At 43.4% G+C, this 18,604-nt stretch overlaps 1 protein-coding gene across 1 annotated transcript in view; it reads left to right on the top strand.

The window, feature by feature from the left end:
* Positions 1 to 18,303, top strand: part of LOC147114648 (1-phosphatidylinositol 4,5-bisphosphate phosphodiesterase gamma-1-like) — a 326,116-nt gene extending 307,813 nt beyond the window's left edge. Inside the window, exons 30-32 of the mRNA XM_085992491.1 lie at positions 880 to 968; positions 9,305 to 9,489; positions 12,310 to 18,303. Of these exons, the coding sequence (XP_085848617.1) occupies positions 880 to 968; positions 9,305 to 9,489; positions 12,310 to 12,370 (335 nt within the window). The 3' untranslated portion in view covers positions 12,371 to 18,303. The remainder of the gene's footprint in view (positions 1 to 879; positions 969 to 9,304; positions 9,490 to 12,309) is intronic.
* The last annotated feature ends 301 nt before the right edge of the window (positions 18,304 to 18,604 follow it).

Genomic DNA, 18,604 nt, shown 5'->3' with positions numbered 1-18,604 from the left:
AACTACTCTTTTACAAATTATATACGTCAGAACTCAACAAAAGGTGGGTGTGGGTGGACCTCTTTATATTGAAAGTATCTTCCACCCAGATCATCCGCTTGAAGGGAGTTAAGATTTATTCATATTCCTCTGATACCATCACAGATAGCTACTTACTGTTAGATCCCAATATCATCACTGATACTTACCAATAGAATCCATCACTGATGGGCATTTGCCCTTAAAATTCATCCCTGTGCTATCACAGTGGAGAGGCTTATTTTGCAAGATTTGGCAAAGACAACCCTCCCACTACTGGCACGGTGCACCACACCATGGGCAAGTGCAGTCCCTAAATTTGCTGATCTGAAATAATCAAGGCTGTACATTAACTTCCTTCAATCTCACTGCTGGATACTGACACGATAAGGCTTGGCTTTTAAGATAAGCATTTACATCACTGATCTGATATTCACCTGTAGTATTGTTCCTGTACCATCATGTACCCATAGAAACTGAGACCATCACAGACAGGCACTCGCCAGTGCTAACACCTGTTAGGCTCTAACCCATGGAGTCCATCAGTCTTCTCACCCTTTAAGCCAAATGCAGTTGCCATGCTGGGTATTATGACTGAGGTGAAGCTTAACTTTTATGTTACCTTGCATGCCTGTAAACCTAAACTGTTATACAATTTTACAGCTCCATACGCTGACATTGTGGGGTAAATGCCAGGCTGGGTTCACAAATTGTAAGTGACAATGTGTGTTGTTGATATTGGGTGTGCTCATTGAGATTACATTGTACATTTCTGAGCTGGTTTGGAGTGGTCTCTATCTTCGGATGCCACTATGTGTCTGTGATGTCCTGATGAATGACAAGATGTTGTTCTATTTACAGGTTACAGATCTGTGCCCCTGAAAAACAGTTACAGTGAGGAGCTAGAGCTGGCATCTCTACTTGTTCACATTGAGATAGTCAATGCCAAGGTAAAACCTTGTTTTTGGACTACAGTGGATGCATTATCTTTACATCAAGCGGGTAATGGCAGTACAGCCCAGAAAAAAAGGGTTCTTCACAAAGAACATCTAATCATAGTCATTCACAGATTAGTGTTTATCCACAGAGTTATTCATAGATATGTGCTTTCCATAGAGTTCATCAAGTATAGATCCTCACCCATTGGGTCCATTGAAAGATCATTGCTCATTGAGACAATCATGCATAGGGTCCATCACTGAGAGATCATTATCCATAGAGTCCATCACATATGGGGCAGAACACAAATAGATCCTTACCCATAGGGGCCAATAATCTTGAGCATCTAAAGTCCTGCAAAGTTTCGGGCATCACATAAGAAATAGGAGCAGAAGTAGGCCATTTGGCCCTTCGAGCCTGCTCCACCATTCAATAAGATCATGGCTGATCTTCTACCTCATCTCCACTTTCCTACACTATCCCCATATCCCTTAATTCCCTTAATATTCAAAAATCTATTGATCTCTGTCTTGAATATACTCAACGACTGAGCCTCCGCAGCCCTTTGGGGTAGAGAATTCCAAAGATTCTCCACCCTCTGAGTGAAGAAATTTCTCCTCTTCTCAGTCCTAAGTGGCTGACCCATTATTCTGAGACTGTGACCCCTGGTTCTAGACTCTCCAGCCAGCAAAAACATCCTCCCTGTATCTACCCTGTCAAGCCCTGTAAGAATTTTGTATATTTCAATGAGATCACCTCTCATCACTATCACATAATCAGATGGTGTGCCATGAGTTCTATACAGCACCCAATGCACTCCACACTCCATAATGTGTGCCAACTTTGCTGCATAATGTGTGCAAGATGTTTTAGACCCCAAGTTCCCATGAAATGAGCCCAAAGCCTGAGCGGTGCTCCAGATGCTAAGTGGCTTTTGGGGATAGGTGCTTCAAGGGAGGCTCATGTAGAAAAAAAAATAGGAAATGGGTACCCTCCTTCTTGACATGGAAACATACTTAAATTTTGCCCCTGTCTCCTTTTTTTGGCTTCCAACAGCCATATATTGCAAAGGAAGTTAAATTGCCACCATCCTTAGGGCAAATAAAATGGTGATTTCACTGGCTACTGACAACTGACATTCTGGTGCCCAACCAATATGGCACCCCAAGTGCATCGCGCTATGTGCCAGAAACATCAGAAGTTATTTAAATGATTTAAATGAATTCACCTAGCATTATCATGTCATTATATAGTCATTCCCAGATGTATCCTTACCCATTCAGTCCATCAGAAACTGGTAGATCTTTGCCCAAAGAGTCCATCACTAATAATGATAAGTAATTACAGTCCTGCACTAATAGTCATAGATTTTTATTCTTAGATTCCATCACTATAGTTCGTTACTGCTAATGATGGATCTTTAATCATAAAGTCCATCACTAATAGTGATATATCTTTGCCCATGGAGTCCATCGCTAATAGTAATAGATCTTTGTCCAAGGTGTCTATCGCTAATAGGGATAGATCTTTGTCAAAGGTGTCTATCGCTAATAGTGATAGATCTTTGTCCAAGGTATCTATCGCTAATAGGGATAGATCTTTGTCAAAGGTGTCTATCGCTAATGGGGATAGATCTTTGTCCCAAGGTGTCTATCGCTAATAGGGTTAGATCTTTGTCCAAGGTGTCTATCGCGAATGGGGATAGATCTTTGTCCCAAGGTGTCTATCGCTAATAGTGATAGATCTTTGTCCAAGGTGTCTATCGCTAATAGTGATAGATCTTTGTCCAAGGTGTCTATCACTAATAGGGATAGATCTTTGTCCAAGGTGTCTATCGCTAATAGGGATAGATCTTTGTCCAAGGTGTCTATCGCTAATAGGGATAGATCTTTGTCCAAGGTGTCTATCGCTAATAGGGATAGATCTTTGTCCAAGGTGTCTATCACTAATAGGGATAGATCTTTGTCCAAGGTGTCTGTTGCTAATAGGGATAGATCTTTGTCCAAGGTGTCTATCATTAATAGGGATAGATCTTTGCCCATGGAGCAGAAATAGTGAGAGGAAATCACCCATGGAGTTCATCACATATAGATCCTTGTCCACAGAGTGCATCACAGATAGTGATCGGTACCTTACCCATCGTATATAATACTGACAGATAGCATAGGGAGCACTCCTTGGCATTTTACTTAATTTGTTAGAGAAAAATTAGGTTCTTTAAAATATGTGAAAACTGGTTCATTTTTAAAGGGCCGCTGATTGATTTTTCTGATTCAACCATCAACAGTGATTTCTAGGGAAGCGTTCTGACCATGTACTATGGAGATAATTCATCTTTGTAACATTCCATCTTTTCATCCCCAGGGGGACTCCTTTCCTTTCCCTTCCTGCAGTGCATTCTGGGTAGGATGACATCACTGTGGCTGGCATGTGCTCTGTAGCTGCTCTGTATAGAACTTTTCATGGAAATCTTGGCCAGCAACTATTTAGAAGTCAAAATTCTATGGAAAGCTTTTAAATTATTTTTAAATTGGATATGTCTTGAAACCTTCAAAATTAATTTAATTTTTTATTATTACATTACTTCGGGTGCTCATTATTTCAAAGCTGCAGTGAAAAGCCAAGATTAGACCTTTCCCATGTCTGGATCGTTGCCGCCAACAACTCACTGAGATGCTGTTAAAGTGTCTTCCCAGGAGCTGATGCCCCCTCCCTTTAAAGCATGATTACTGCATGTGATGTCTGCCATGTTGTGCATTCCCTTTCCCCATCCTCTATAAGAGGGACTAAATGAAAAATAGGATGTAACCATGCTCTGAATATTCTGAGGTGTATTAACTCCTATTTTTTTAAACAATTGTTTCCCTATGTACTGACTGGAGCTAAAGATGCCTAAGTCCCCTCCCATCTTTCCTACCCTTTTCCAATCATAGCCCAGTCTAAAGAATGGGTGGTGACCTGTTTTCAGAACTATATCGAAGCTGGTAAATCAGTTGAACACTGGACTCAGGAAAGGAGGACCTCGGGTTTCAATCCTGACAAGGTTGCACTCAGATTCTCATCCTTCCCAGGTGAATAGAATGGTGACCATTCCCAGGAAATGGGAAGAAAGCAGGAGAATGCCTGCAAAGCATGCAGCCTTGTCACATCATCCATCTTCAGACATTCCTGACTGATCAACATTGGGGATCAGTCTGGAGAGTAACTTGTCCTCCCCTGTACTTGACATCTTTCCAACAGCAGAGCTGTGGAACATCCCGAAGCCAGTCATTCCCGTTTGGTGACTAGGCGCTCAAAGACGTGACTGGCTTGCCACCCACAAGCGAGGAGACTGAACCGCCTTCCTCACCTGGCAAATCACCTGGCCCCACTTTGTACCTCCACCTTGATAGCCTGGCTGAGTTCTGAACTTTCATAGCGGGAGCAGGAGTGCGGGGGATGGGGAAATCCCAGGCGTTCACCCTTGTCGTACCGTGACACATTGGAACAGGAATGTGTCTGAGCCACCAAGAAGCCTTTCATTCCTTACACCAACCATTATTTCCTCCCTATCTTCCAGCTATGTGATTGGAAGGTGGGCGGCAGTGTTGTGCTCAGATACTGGCCCTGCTCCTGCTAAAATGGATGCCGTGGGCACAGCACTTTCCTTATAGACTGCTTTCTTAAGCTCCTGCTCGTGCATAGGAAACAGTTAAAAGGAAACTCCGAGAAAATATTGCAATAAGCCTCTCCGTAACTCTGCGTAGAATAAAAGCCCAGCAAAGTTTGAAAACAGGAAGTTGACCTATTTTCCATCCCACGTACAATAGCCTGCTCCCTGCTGCAAGTAATCATGTAACAAGTAATTGAAGATGCATGCTACTATCTTCATCAAAAGATGTTCAACTAGCCCACATATATAGAGAGGATGACACCACACATACAGACAGAACTGGAAACTACACACACACACACAGCCACCACCACCTTCAGGTAGAGAGAGTGGCAGTGGTGCCACGTGTCAAACATGTGAAGAAACATAGAAACATAGAAGATAGGAGCAGGAGTAGGCCATTCGGCCCCTCGAGCCTGCTCCGCCATTCAATGAGATCATGGCTGATCATCCAAATTCAGGACCCTGTTCCTGCCTTCTCTCCATATCCCTTGATCCCTTTAGCCTTAAGAAATATATCTAACTCCTTCTTGAATATATTTAATGAATTGGCCTCTACTGCCTTCTTTGGTAGAGAATTCCACAGGTTCACCACTCTCTGGGTGAAGAAATTCCTCCTCATCTCTGTCCTAAATGGCTTACCCCTTATCCTTAGACTGTGACCCCTGGTTCTGGGCTCCCCGACCATCGGGAACATGTTAGAATTTTATAAGTTTCAAGGAGATCCCCTCTCATTCTTCTAAACTGCAACGAGTACAAGCCCAATCGACCCAATCCCTCCTCATACGTCATTCCTGCCATCCCAGGTATCAGCCTGGTGAATCTTCGCTGCACTCCTTCCATGGCAAGAACATCCTTCCTCAGATAAGGCGACCAAAACTGCACACAATACTCAAGATGTGGTCTCACCAAGGCCCTGTACAACTGCAGCAAGACATCCTTGTTCCTGCACTCAAACCCTCTCGCTACGAAGGCCAACATACCATTTGTCTTCTTAACCGCCTGCTGCACCTGCATGCTTACCTTCAGCGACTGGTGCACAAGGACACCCAGGTCTCATTGCACTTCCCCTTCTCCCAATCTATTGCCATTCAGATAATAATCTGCCTTCTTGTTTTTGACACCAAAGTGGATAACCTCGTATTTATCCACGTTATATTGCATCTGCCATGCCATGCAAAAACAGGAAGGCAGATTATTATTTGAATGGCAATAGATTGGGAGAAGGGGAAGTGCAAAGAGACCTGGGTGTTCTTGTGCACCAGTCGCTGAAGGTAAGCATGCAGGTGCAGCAGGCGGTTAAGAAGGCAAATGGTATGTTGGCCTTCGTAGCAAGAGGGTTCGAGTACAGGAACAAGGATGTCTTGCTACAGTTGTACAGGGCCTTGGTGAGACCGCACCTTGAGTATTGTGTGCAGTTTTGGTCGCCTTATCTGAGGAAGGACGTTCTTGCCATGGAAGGAGTGCAGCGAAGATTCACCAGGCTGATGCCTGGGATGGCAGGAATGACGTATGAGGAGAGATTGTGTCGATTGGGCTTATACTCACTGGAGTTTAGAAGATTGAGAGGGGATCTCATCAAAACCTATAAAATTCTGTCAGGCCTGGACAGACTAGATGCTGGAAGGATGTTCCCGATGGTCGGGGAGTCCAGAACCAGGGGTCATAGTCTAAGGATAAGGGGTAGGACATTTAGGACTGAGATGAGGAGGAATTTCTTCACCCAGAGAGTGGTGAACCTGTGGAATTCTCTGCCACAGAGGGCGGTGGGGTCCAGTTCATTAAATATATTCAAGAAAGAGTTGGATATATTTCTTAAGGCTAAAGGGATCAAGGGATATGGGGAGAAGGCAGGGACAGGGTACTGAATTTGGATGATCAGCCATGATCTCATTGAATGGCGGAGCAGGCTCGAAGGGCCGAATGGCCTACTCCTGCTCCTATCTTCTATGTTTCTATGTTTTCTGCCCAATCACCCAACCTGTTCAAATCATACTGGAGTTTCTCGGCATCCTCCTCACAGCACACACGCCCACCCAGCTTTGTGTCGTCTGCAAACTTGGAGATATTACATCTAGTTCCCTCATCCAGATCATTAATATATATTGTGAATAGCTGGGGTCCAAGGACCGATCCCTGCGGTACCCCACTAGTCACTGCCTGCCACTCGGAAAAAAGTTGTTTATTCCAACTCTCTGCTTGCTGTCTGCCAACCAGTTCTCTATCCAAGTCAATACCTTGCCCCCAATCCCATGTGCCTTAACTTTACACGCTAATCTCTTATGCGGGACCTTATTGAAAGCCTTTTGAAAGTCCAAATACACCACATCCACTGGTTCTCCCTTATCTATTTTACCAGTTACATCCTCAAAAAATTCCAGTAGATTAGTCAAGCATGATTCACCTTTTGTAAATCCATGTTGGCTTTGTCCGATCCTGTCACTGTTTTCCAAGTGCTCTGCTATTACATCTTTTATGATGGACTCTAGCATTTTCCCCACTACCGATGTCAGGCTTACCGGTCTGTAATTCCCCGTTTTCTCTCTACCACCTTTACAATTTGTGTCTCTGTAATCATATGACTAAAGAATAGCCAAACACTTTTATTTTAGCCCTGCAGGGTGTATATTCACACTGATCTGCTGAGGCTACCTGTTCACTTCTTTCTAAGACAAAGTCAAGGGACTATCAAACACTCAACCAACTGCTACTTGTTGCACAGAGATTATTCAGCATGACTCTTCCACCCCTGCCCTATTGGGGAATTGCTACTCAGTTCCCTACCACCTCTTGACAGCAGGGCTGAGCTTAAGAATTCTATGTGTGGCCAGTTGCAGCCACATAACAGTCTGACCCCACTGCAGCAGATTGTAGAATGAGGCTACACTCCCAATATGCCATCCCATATTCCCTGCTTGTGTTTATTTTAGATTTATTTCAGTACCGTGTTATGGCAAGCGTAGCGCTAGTCAGTCAATCTTATTCCATTGAGAGTATATGAAAGCATAGAATGAAAAAGGCCATCAAAGTCATCCTTTTCGTAGGTCTCAACCACTTAACACCTCAGGGAAAGATCTGTATAAATTAAATGCCCAGATGTCCACTATTCAATACTGGCCTATTGTCTTTCTAAAAACATTTCTCCCAGCCTCAGTAGCACAGGAATGATTTGGGCCTATTTTTCCTTTTTAAATTAATGGGTTAAATTAAAGTGTGCGATCCTTGCTGCCCAATTTTCCTGTATGCACGCCAGCTATGTAATACTTTGGAGGAGAATTTCATTGTAGCTCCGTTTGGGGCGCTAAATTTTAAAAGTTGGAACATTAGCACCAGGCGCTGATGTTTCTAGACTTTTAAATAATTCGGTTTTGCGCTCCAAGAAGGAAGTGGAACCTAAATCAAGCATTCCACTTCCTTCTTGGAGCGCAATCATCAGCAGGCAGGGCAGAGACTTCAGCAGCGCTGCACACTGGGCCGAGCAGCACTGCCCCGTTCAAAGACTCCTTCCCGCCCTTAAATGGAAGGGCCATCGCTGCAGGCTCTGCAATTTAAAGAGTATCTACCTGGATCCCCAAGGCAGCCGCGATCCCGCGCGATCGGCCCGACACTCAAGCAGAGTGCCAGGCTGATCGATCGCAGGCAGGAATCCGCGAAAAAAAAGCAGATCAAGAAAGGTAAGTTTTCTTTTTACTTACCTCAGCCACCTCGCCTTTAATCATTGTTTCTAAGTGGCCGGCCGCCCGATGCACGCCTCCTGCAGCTGTCGGTGTTTTCGACCAGCGCTGCTGCAGGGGACAGAAGTCAATTTCGGGACCGGGGTAACACGCACGGTGATGGCGTCACAACCTCCGGCCGAAGGAGATCGGGCCGCAACGCCGTAGCACCGCCGCAAAACTCCCGTCGAATATGGCGGGAGTCGATGTCAGTGCTGCGCCTGGTCGCAATGCCACTTGTGCCTTGTTAGCACGCCCCGGGGGTGCTAACGGGAGGCTCAAAGGCACCGAATTTCACCCCCTTTATGTCCTAAGCACTGAAGAAGTCATTTTTTCTCATTACGTTGCAAGGAGTATTTGATCATCTCAATCTATCCTTCTCTCTTTCACAACCAAGCTAGCTGCTTTTTCAAACAGCTAATTGTTGTAGACTCACCTGCTTTAACTGTGAGCCAGGAGAGGGTGTAGTGGATTCATAGAATCTTACAGCATAGAAGGAAGCTATTCGCTCCATCATGCCTGTGCAGGCTCTTTGAAGGAGAGTGCCACTTCCCCGCTCTTTCCCCATAGCCCTGCAATTTTTTCCTTGTCAAGTTTATATCCAATTACTTTTTGAAACTTTCTTGCAAACTCCCATCTTATTAATATTAAACCTGTGTCCAACATTTCTGTGCTCACAATCTACATCAGATAGTCTGCTTTCATCCAGTTATGGGCGTTTGTGATAGACCATGACTTTAGACCAATCTTTTGGTGAAATTCCTGGAGTTTCCCTTTAACTACTTAGCAACAATGGGTCACTGCAACTTTAATGGGCTTGCCTGAAATCAAAAAATAAAGATAATGGAGGTCATTTAACTTAAAATAGAGTAGAGTTCCCTCTGAGAATGGCATTTATTTGGGACCATGCGTGTGAGGCCTTGACATGCTGGGTGACATCGAAGCAGAATGCAGTAATACCGTGTACGCGATCTTCAAACAGGAGGAAGACGATGAGAACCTCTACTCGTCCATCCAGCAACTACGCGATCGGACAAGCGAGCTTTCCAGTCAGGTGTCGAGTTTTGAACTGAACAACAGCTGTGACTCCCGGTACCAGCAACGACTGGATGAGCTACGGGTTGCGCAGGACCAGCTGATGGAGCTGACCGATGCTCGAAACAGACGGTAAACTGGAGAAATCAGAGTGTGCAGAGAATGTCGGAGATGTTTTATTATATATATATGCATGTTCAGAAGTACTTTGATAAAGTGCCACATGAGAGACTTGTTACAATAACCAAGGCACTAGATAGTAAAAGGAATGCAGCTCCCTGCATAGATGGATGGCTAGGGGGCAGTGGGCTTACTTTTGGATTGCTCTATCAAAGAGCTAGTAACGACACAATCAATTGAATGGCTTCATTTTGTGCTGAAAATGTTGATTGTCTTTCCCTTAACAAAAAGTTAGTAAAGTTACTGCAGAGTACAATTTAGAGCAGTGGGTTCGATGCTGTTTTTAACCTATGGGACCTGGGTTCAAATCCAGCTCAGGCAGATGGGATGAAAGTCTTTTTTGTCCAAAGGGTCCGATGTAAAATGAGTTTGAGCAATCTCAATCCAGTTCCTAGTGGGCATGGGCTAACAGCACTAACTAAAGAATAATGGTTCATTAATGCGCCGAATCTTGATGGAAAAATGATGGCGTGATAACGATGCACGCTGTTATTAATGCACAGATCGGCTTGGTATAAAGGGTATCTCGACCTTAGCCTCTCCATTTTTTAAGAACTTGCTGGATTTGCACCTTAATTGCTCATTGAACTCGCCGCAGAAAGTTAGGGTTGCAATTTAACGACGTAAGCACCTTTGTACGACATGATCATTGTTAATGTAATGCAACCTCTCTGGCCCAGAAAGGGAACAATTTAAACAGTTCCATTTTATGCTTCAATGGAGTAAATTGTCATTAGAGATTTTTAAAATGTCAAATGTTGAATTTTTTTCTTCCTTTTCCTTTCTATCTCTTTTTTCTCTCTTTCATAATCAACCTTTCATTCCCTCTCTTTATTTCCCTTTCTGCACCTGATTTGACACTAATTCACCTGCCTTCTCCGTCGTTCCTGTGTTTCTTTCTCAATCCTTAAATCCCATTTGTTAAGGAGTTGACTGTTGGTCCCGCCATTCACAAAGGTCCCAGATGCCCCGTTGTCCTCGCCACGCCGTTAGCAGCTCGCACTTCCAGCAAGCTATGGCGCAAAAAAAAATTGAGCTGAAAGGTGCAGGAAAAAGTCGAACTAAACGGCATATGCCATGAGAGACCCCACCCCATGTACTTTAGGAAAGAAAACCTTCTGTCCTTACCCAGTCTGACCTATATGTGACACTCCTCCCACACCAACATGGTTGACACTTAACTGACCTCTGAAGTGGCCGAGCAAGTCACTCAGTTGTGTCAAACTGCTACAACGGTTCAAGAAGGCCCACCACTATTTTCTCATGGCAACTAGGGATGGGCAATAAAATTGCTAGCCTTGCCAGCGATGTTCACATCTCAAGATGAATAATAGATATTAAAAAATTGACCATTAGATAATTTGCGGGATGGCTGATGTATGAAATTGAAATAAATGTCACAGTTGCGCAATAGGGAGTAGGCTTCTGAGGTTGGGCTGAGATACTGTTGGGGCAGAGTATGGAGATTTTTACTCTGCATTATAAAGAAAGACTTGAAAAACTTGCATTTATATAGGCCCGTAATTTCCGATTGGAGGCTTCCTGCGTGCAGATGCCTCCTAGCGGAAAAAATCAAGAACTTACCTGAAGGCTCCCGAGCTCCGGACACTTCCACTCCTGGGCCTCTCCAAAGTCGAAATGTGCAGGGCCCACGTATCCCAGGGGCGCAGGCGGTTCGCAAGCATCCCTGGGATCACGTGGGCCAGGCCAACCAATAGGAGAAGGGAATCTCCCTTCATACTTTTGACAGATAGACCTATCAAAAGTGTGAATGGAGATCACCCCAAAAAGACACTAAAACATTAAATAATTTTTTAAAAAACCATCACGTTTTTAAAATGAGTTAAAATTACATTAAATTAAATAATTTAAACAAAAAAAAAATTTAATTTAAATAATTAAAAGTTTTTTACGGGTATAAAAATAAACTTACCTTTTTTAAAAGTATTTTTAAATTATAAATGAGTGGAAAAAAAAAATTTTAAACATTTTTTCAACTCTTATGCTGGTAAAATCAGGCCTTACGCTTTTACCAAGCGTAAGATTTCTAAGTGATTTCAGCGGGCGGAGGTTCTGCAGAAAGCGGCAGAGGCCCTTCTCCAGGGCAGGCGTCCGATCTGTCGAGCGCTCTTGACAGATCGGAAATGCCGGTTTTCAGTGCATGCACTTCACATGCCTGAAACTGGCATTTCTGATGCCCCTACGGGTGTGTACACAGCCCGTACACACTGGAAAATACGGACCATTGTGCTTTTCACGACCTCAGGACACCCTGAAGTGCCTTACAGCCAATGAAGTACTTTTGAAGTGTAGTCACTGTTGCAATGTAGAAAACGAGGTAGTCAATTTGCGCACAGCAAGCAGCCACAAACAGCAATGTGATAAATTACCAGATAAGCTGTTTTAGTTGATTGAGGGATAAATATTGGCCAGGACACTGGGGAAAACTCTCCTGCTCTTCTTCAAATAGTGCCACTTCCTCAGTACTGCACCAGAATGTCAGCCTAGATTTTGTGCTCAAGTCTCTGAAGTGGAACTTGAACCCACAACCTTCTAACTCCGAGGCGAGATTGCTGCTACTGAGCCACGGTTGACACACGACTATGCTTCATCTGACCTGGGAATGCTTGATGCTAATGCTGGGTGTGTGAAATGGAAAGAGCTCCATTGCTAGCACAAACATCCCTCATTTAAGATGAGCACAAAAACAAAGTATACAGGACTGATAAACTCAGTGATCCTTTACTTTGTTTCTCTCTTTTTTTCTTGCAGACTCATAGAGAAGAAAAAGAGAGACAGACTACGACAACAAATGGTGAACAAGCGGAACTAAGGATCCATGTGACTCTGGCAGCACCGAGGCTACAGATCGCTAAGATGGCTACCGGTTTCTTTGGAAACCCTCTGTAGATTCGGCCTACATTCAGGCAGTCCTGCAAAATTCCTGTATGAAATCCATTTAGCACATGGTGTAAGCTGGCCTAAGCTTTTTGGAGATGATTTCAGAGACTAATGATACAGCTCTGGTGCCTTTTTAACCTTTTTTTTTTGTTTCCCTTTTACCATGTAATACTCGCAGATGACCGATTATTTTTGAAAAAATGTCAATATAAAAATCTTATCGAGGGAAACGTGCATTTACATCAAATCTGAATTTACCACCACACGATTCTCAGCGGGGTTGGTCTCATGCGAATATGGTGAAGTTCATACAGTGTCTCCAGTTCTGTGGTGATTTCTCTGCCTCCTTTGCTGGTCCTTCCCCACACTACCCATACATTAGGAGTCCTGCATTTCACATGCTCTTCCAATAAGTCACACTTACTTCCTGTAACACTTTCCTTGTCATACCCTATAATAAAGCGCCAAGGGAGAGCTGCCAGTACATACAAAAAAAAATAATGAAGGTGATTTAATGTCCCAAGGAACTATGCATATAAGGCGGTGGTCAGGACATTGTTGGTTGGTTATTGTTTTCCTCTTGGAGACATTTTGTTCCAACTATGGCAGCCTCAAGCCATGGAATAACAGGGAACCGCCTGTGTGGAAAAAAACAGTGACTGCTTTTTAAAAAAAAACTTTTCAATTTTTTTTGATAAGTAGCTCTCCAATGAGAGCATGTTTCTTTGTTTTTGTTCCCGCTTACAGGTTTTTCCGCCCCATCCAGCCAGTGCTATTATGGCCAAATCAGGTTTGGGAGTTGGGTGGCAGGCTCCTTCACTGCCGCCAATTGATCCTCTCAGACAGACCATCGGGAGGCGAGCGAGAGCGGATTTGTTTTTTTAAAGAAAATTTTTATTTTTCCAAGTTTCAATTGTACAAAGTGGAAAGGGTTTGTAATGCCCGACATACAGGTAGAACTGAGCATGAGTGATAGTAAATAAAAAGATGTAAAGGAATCTATGTAGCCCAGCATTTAAGTTGACATTAAATACATGGCCATAATGAGTACGAGCAAACTCAATAAACAGTGTTAATACTTTATTGTAGTTTGTGGTTCATTTCTTTTCATCCTCCCACCCTCTCCCATTTCCCCCTGAAGTCAGAGATCCAAACTAGGGTATAGTTTCCTCCAGCACCTCATCCAACTGATCATGCTTCATAATTGATCCTAGGCAGTGAGTGTTGACAGGCTATTTGACTGTCATTTTGCACATAGCAAGGTCCCACAAAGATCAGTGATATGAATGACCAGTGATATTAATTGAGGGAGGAATGTTATCCAGGACAGTGGGAGAATTCCCTGCTCTTTTTAAGTAGCGCCATGGGATCGCTAGAATCCACCTAAACAACTGGAACATGCAGACAGGGCCTCAATTTATTGTCTCATCTGAAGGACAGCACCTCCGACAGTGCAGCACTCCCTCAGTACTGCACTGAAGTGTCAGCCTAGATTATGTGCTCAGATCCTGCAGTGAAGCTCAAACCCTCAATCTTCAGACTACTAACTAATTGAGTCAAACTGACTCAGATTGAATCCACCCACCACTCCTCCTGAAAGCTTAGCTAAATTTCTTGGATCTAGGTGGCACTTCCCAGCACCAACTAACCATAAGACAATGTCAAATACAGAGCCAAATTATCAGCAGTTAATGAGATTATGGTGATAATAATGCTGTAACATGAGGTGAGTGCCCATGCTCAGAGGGATTTAAAAAGTATACCCATCTATCTGGTGATAAAGCTTCCCAACCCTAGTAGAGCAATCACAAGGGTAGATAGAAGTTATTGACTGAGATTGACAGATTTTTATTTGGTAAGGGTACTAAGTGATATGGAGAAAAGGCAGGTAAATGGAGTAAGGTACGGATAGCCATGATCTAATTAAATGGCAGAACAGGCTCAAGGGGCTGAATGGCCTGCTCCTGTTCCTAAGTTCCTAGGACCCTTTGTAAGGGAAGAGTAGGGCACAAAGAACCAGCTCCCTATCGTAAAAAGCCATAAACTCCTCAGTTCCCAGAGAGCATCTGGGCTGTTTGACGGGGCCACGAGGGACTTACATATATATGTAACTCACAGTCGTCCAGAAAATGGGCCCAGGGCTTAAGGATTCGTCCTGCTGAAGACGCAAAAGGGATGAAGTTCATCTTCTAATGGAAAATGGAGGACGTCTGTCTTTCCCTGTAATTAATGAAATCCCATTCTCAGAAATTAAACATTTCATGATTTTGTTAGTGGGCCATCAATTATAGAATCATAGATGTTTATAGCACAGAAGGAGGCCATTCAGTCCCTTGTGTCTATGCCGACTCTTTGCTAGAGCAATCCAAAATTAATCCCACTCACCTGCTCAGTTCCCATTGCGCTATATCTTCCTCACTTTCAAACATTTATCCAATTTTCTCTTAGAAAAGACAATAGTCATTGTCTCAACTATTCCTTGTGGCAACCCATTTAGTGCCTCCAATAACCTGTGCATAAAGAAACTTCTCCAAACTTTTCTCTTCACTAATTTAGTGATAACTGTAAACTGATTATCCCTCATCACTGACTCCCCAACTGGAGGAAATAGTCTTTCCCTATTCACTCTATCAAAACTCCTCATGATTTAAAAAATCTTTATTAAATCTCTTAACATAGAAGATAGGAGCAGGAGTAGGCCATTTGAGCCTGCTCCGCCATTCAACGAGATCATGGCTGATCATCCAAACCCTAGCACCCGGTCCCTACACTGACAGCCATCCCACCCAAGCCCTATCTCCGTAACCCCACGTATTTAATCCCCCTAACACTAAGGGCCAATTTTTATCATGGCCAATCAACCTAACCCGCACATCTTTGGACTGTGGGAGGAAACCAGAGCACCCGGAGAAAACCCACGCAAACATGGGGAGAATGTGCAAACTCCACACAGACAGTCACCCGAGGCCAGATTTGAACCCGGGTCCCTGGCGCTGTGAGGCAACAGTGCTAGCCACTATGCCACCGTGCTGCTCTGCCTTTTCTGCCCCAGTGGAAATAGTCCCAGTATCTCAAGTCTCTCCATAGAACTATAGTTTTCCATCCCTGACATTATCCTGGTGAAAATATGTTGTATGACATTAATGTCCTTTCTGTAATCGGGTGCTTAAAACTACATATAGTACTCTAACTGTGGCCTAAGCAATGCTTTTTACAAATGTATCATTATTTCTTTACTCTTGTACTCCATGCCCATATTTATAAAACCCATAATACTATTGGCCTTTTTATGGCTTTCTCTACCTGCATTTGCAGTTCCAAGGAATTATGTATTTACATAAGAAACATAAAAACATAAGAAATAAGAGCAGGAGTAGGCCATACGGCCCCTCGAGCCTGCTCCGCCATTCAATAAGATCATGGCTGATCATCAACCTCAACTCCACTTTCCCGCCCGATCTCCATATCCCTTGATTCCCCTAGAGTCCAAAAATCTATCTATCTCAGCCTTGAATATACTCAAAGACTCAGCATTCACAGCCCTCTGGGGCAGAGAATTCCAAAGATTCACAACCCCCTGAGTGAAGAAATTCCTCCTCATCTCAGTCTTAAATGGCCAACCCCTTATCCTGAGACTATGCCCCCTAGTTCTAGACACTCCAGCCAGGGGAAACTACCTCTCAGCATCTACCCTGTCAATTCCCTTCAGAATCTTGTATGTTTCAATGAGATCACCTTGAACCCCCTAAGTCTCTCTGTTCATTCATATCCTTCAGCATCTTTCCATTATTTGGTTTTTCTCCAAATCTTTATTACCTCACACGTATCCATATTAATTTACATCTTTCACCTATCTGTCAATTTTGCTAACCTGTTTATGTCTTCCTGAAGTCTTTTATAGTTCTCTTCACTGTTTGCCAAGCCTCCACTTTTCTGCCATCAGCACATTTCAAGATTTTGCTCCGTATGACAAATCCAAATCATCTAGAATAAAAGTGGACCCAGTAGTGACCCCATGGTATACCACTTCCAACCTTTTCCAATCCAATCAACACCCCAAACTCTTTGTTTTCTTTCAAGTCAACCAACTTGCCATCTATGCTGCTATATTTCCTCTTATACCATACGCCTGAATTTTTGTAACAAGCCTCTTGTGAGACACATTGTCGAGTGCCTTCTGAAAATCCATATACATCTCCTGCACTCATATATTTTTTCCAAATTAGGCTACTGTCCATGTTATGTAAATCGGTCAGATCTGATTGCTCATCCCACTTGCAGCCACATCATTGGTATATAACATTCTGTGTTGTGTGAAGGAAATCAACAAGGTGACCTCTGCTAGGATCTAAAGGTATACGTTCACTGCCAGTGCAGTGCATTGGATTAATGCCTGATTCCTCTAAGAGTAAAACTGAAATGTCTGGAAAATCTGATTATTAAGTTTTATGGGATGAGAGGTTCCAGCAAAACAATCTAGCAGTAATTTGTTGGCATGTGACCTGGGCAGCTGTATATTGCTTCCTATGACATCAATACTTAGGTCTGGCCCTCAGGGGTCCTTTAAATGATCAGTGCTCAGTGGCTTCATTAAATCAAAGTAGAGTCAAAGGGGGTGATCAGGATAGTGGAGCTCAAAGACAGTGCAGGTCAGAGTTAGGGGTACAGCTTTACTTTGATTCTCCGACCCATGCTCCCTTCAAGTATGGCTCCCCTTTGGGAGTGTGGGATCGTGGAATCACCCAATCGCTTCTAAGTAGAGATGCTGGTTTCTTAACTGGGATGGGGTAGAATCACTCTGCTCTGCATAAAAAAATTGTAAACACCGTTTTTTTAAAGTTATTGCTATGTGCATAGTGACCGGGGCAATTTTGCCCCTCACCACCCTTTCCCTCATGTCTCAAAAGAAAATAAATCTCCCAGTGTATTGATAGGTCTAGTATAATGGGCTCTAAACTACTCACTGGCAAAGTGACATATGGAAGCATCTGGCTGTCAGATTCCAGCAAATGCCCCTCACACTGTGGCACATTTACCCACTAAGCCATTGACAGACTTCAGGTGTTTGTTTTCTGCATTAACCCTTCATGATCTCATTAGACTATGTACCATCCACGACTGACCCATTCCCGGGCTGGGAAGCGTGTGCAAGCCCACCTAAGGATTGACATCCCAGTCTGAATTTTTTTGCAGTCCACATGGGAGATCAGGTAGTTCAGTCAGTTGGGCACTAGGCTCAGGGCCTGAAAACCTTGGGTTTAAAGTCTGGCAGGGTTCACGTGGTAAAATGGATGACATATATTAGAGGGAAAAAACTGGGAGACAGCAAGGACTGCTACCGTATCTCCTAAATGTTCAACAATGAAAAAACTGGTCAGTGCTGCACCCAATTTTGTGCTGGCATCTGCAGATAATCCTTCTGCTTCCCTCTGGGGATGGCCTGTATTCAGCATCTTTCTATTGTTGCACAGATAACCCCAGGGGAAGGTCATAAGCAGGAAACTGCATCTCTCTCCACTAAATGTCGCTGTGTGTCAATGTTTCCAATGCCTTACACCATCAGGTGTTTTTTGAAGCAATTTCAAACATCCCTGATTTGTCAACAGTGATGGAAAAAGTTATTCCCTCCTTGTGGAAAGATCTGTATAGAATTGGATGTAGTATTTTAGAACACCATACCCTTCGCTGATAGCTGTTTTACTTCATCATGACACCTCAGCAATTACCTTTGTTTCTGCAACTTACTTTATTTACAAATTATATGATGAGTTTATAATTATATTTTCGTTATATTTATACAATCTATATATGAATCAACAATACGGTTAAACTTTATGTGCAATAAAATGTATATTTTATTTGTGATGGGTTGTCATTTTTGTGATCTTTTGGTTCCTGCATTACATACACATTTGAAGACCTCAGTATGCCAGCTGAAGTGTTCAGACAATAGCCTGAAATGTACGGCCTGCGGTTATGTGTTGTCGGCCAACAAGTGGAATTCTACACAGAAGTGTTCAGCCTTTTCCTTGGCAGTTGCTCTTGCTCTTCCCTTCCCACTTCGGGAGGCGTTTGATTGCTTATTAATTTCCAGTTCCACAAGCCCCTGTTATCTTCCAGTCGTTATTCTTCGTGTGTGAGCCTTGGCAGTGAGTGCCAGCTGGAT

Source organism: Somniosus microcephalus, chromosome 7 (assembly GCF_052327205.1).
Source record: "Somniosus microcephalus isolate GS21.2 chromosome 7, FLI_Smic_1.0, whole genome shotgun sequence".
NCBI classification, from domain to species: Eukaryota; Metazoa; Chordata; class Chondrichthyes; order Squaliformes; family Somniosidae; genus Somniosus; species Somniosus microcephalus.
Note: the sequence above shows the minus strand (reverse complement) of the source record. Positions and strands in the feature narration are given on the sequence as shown.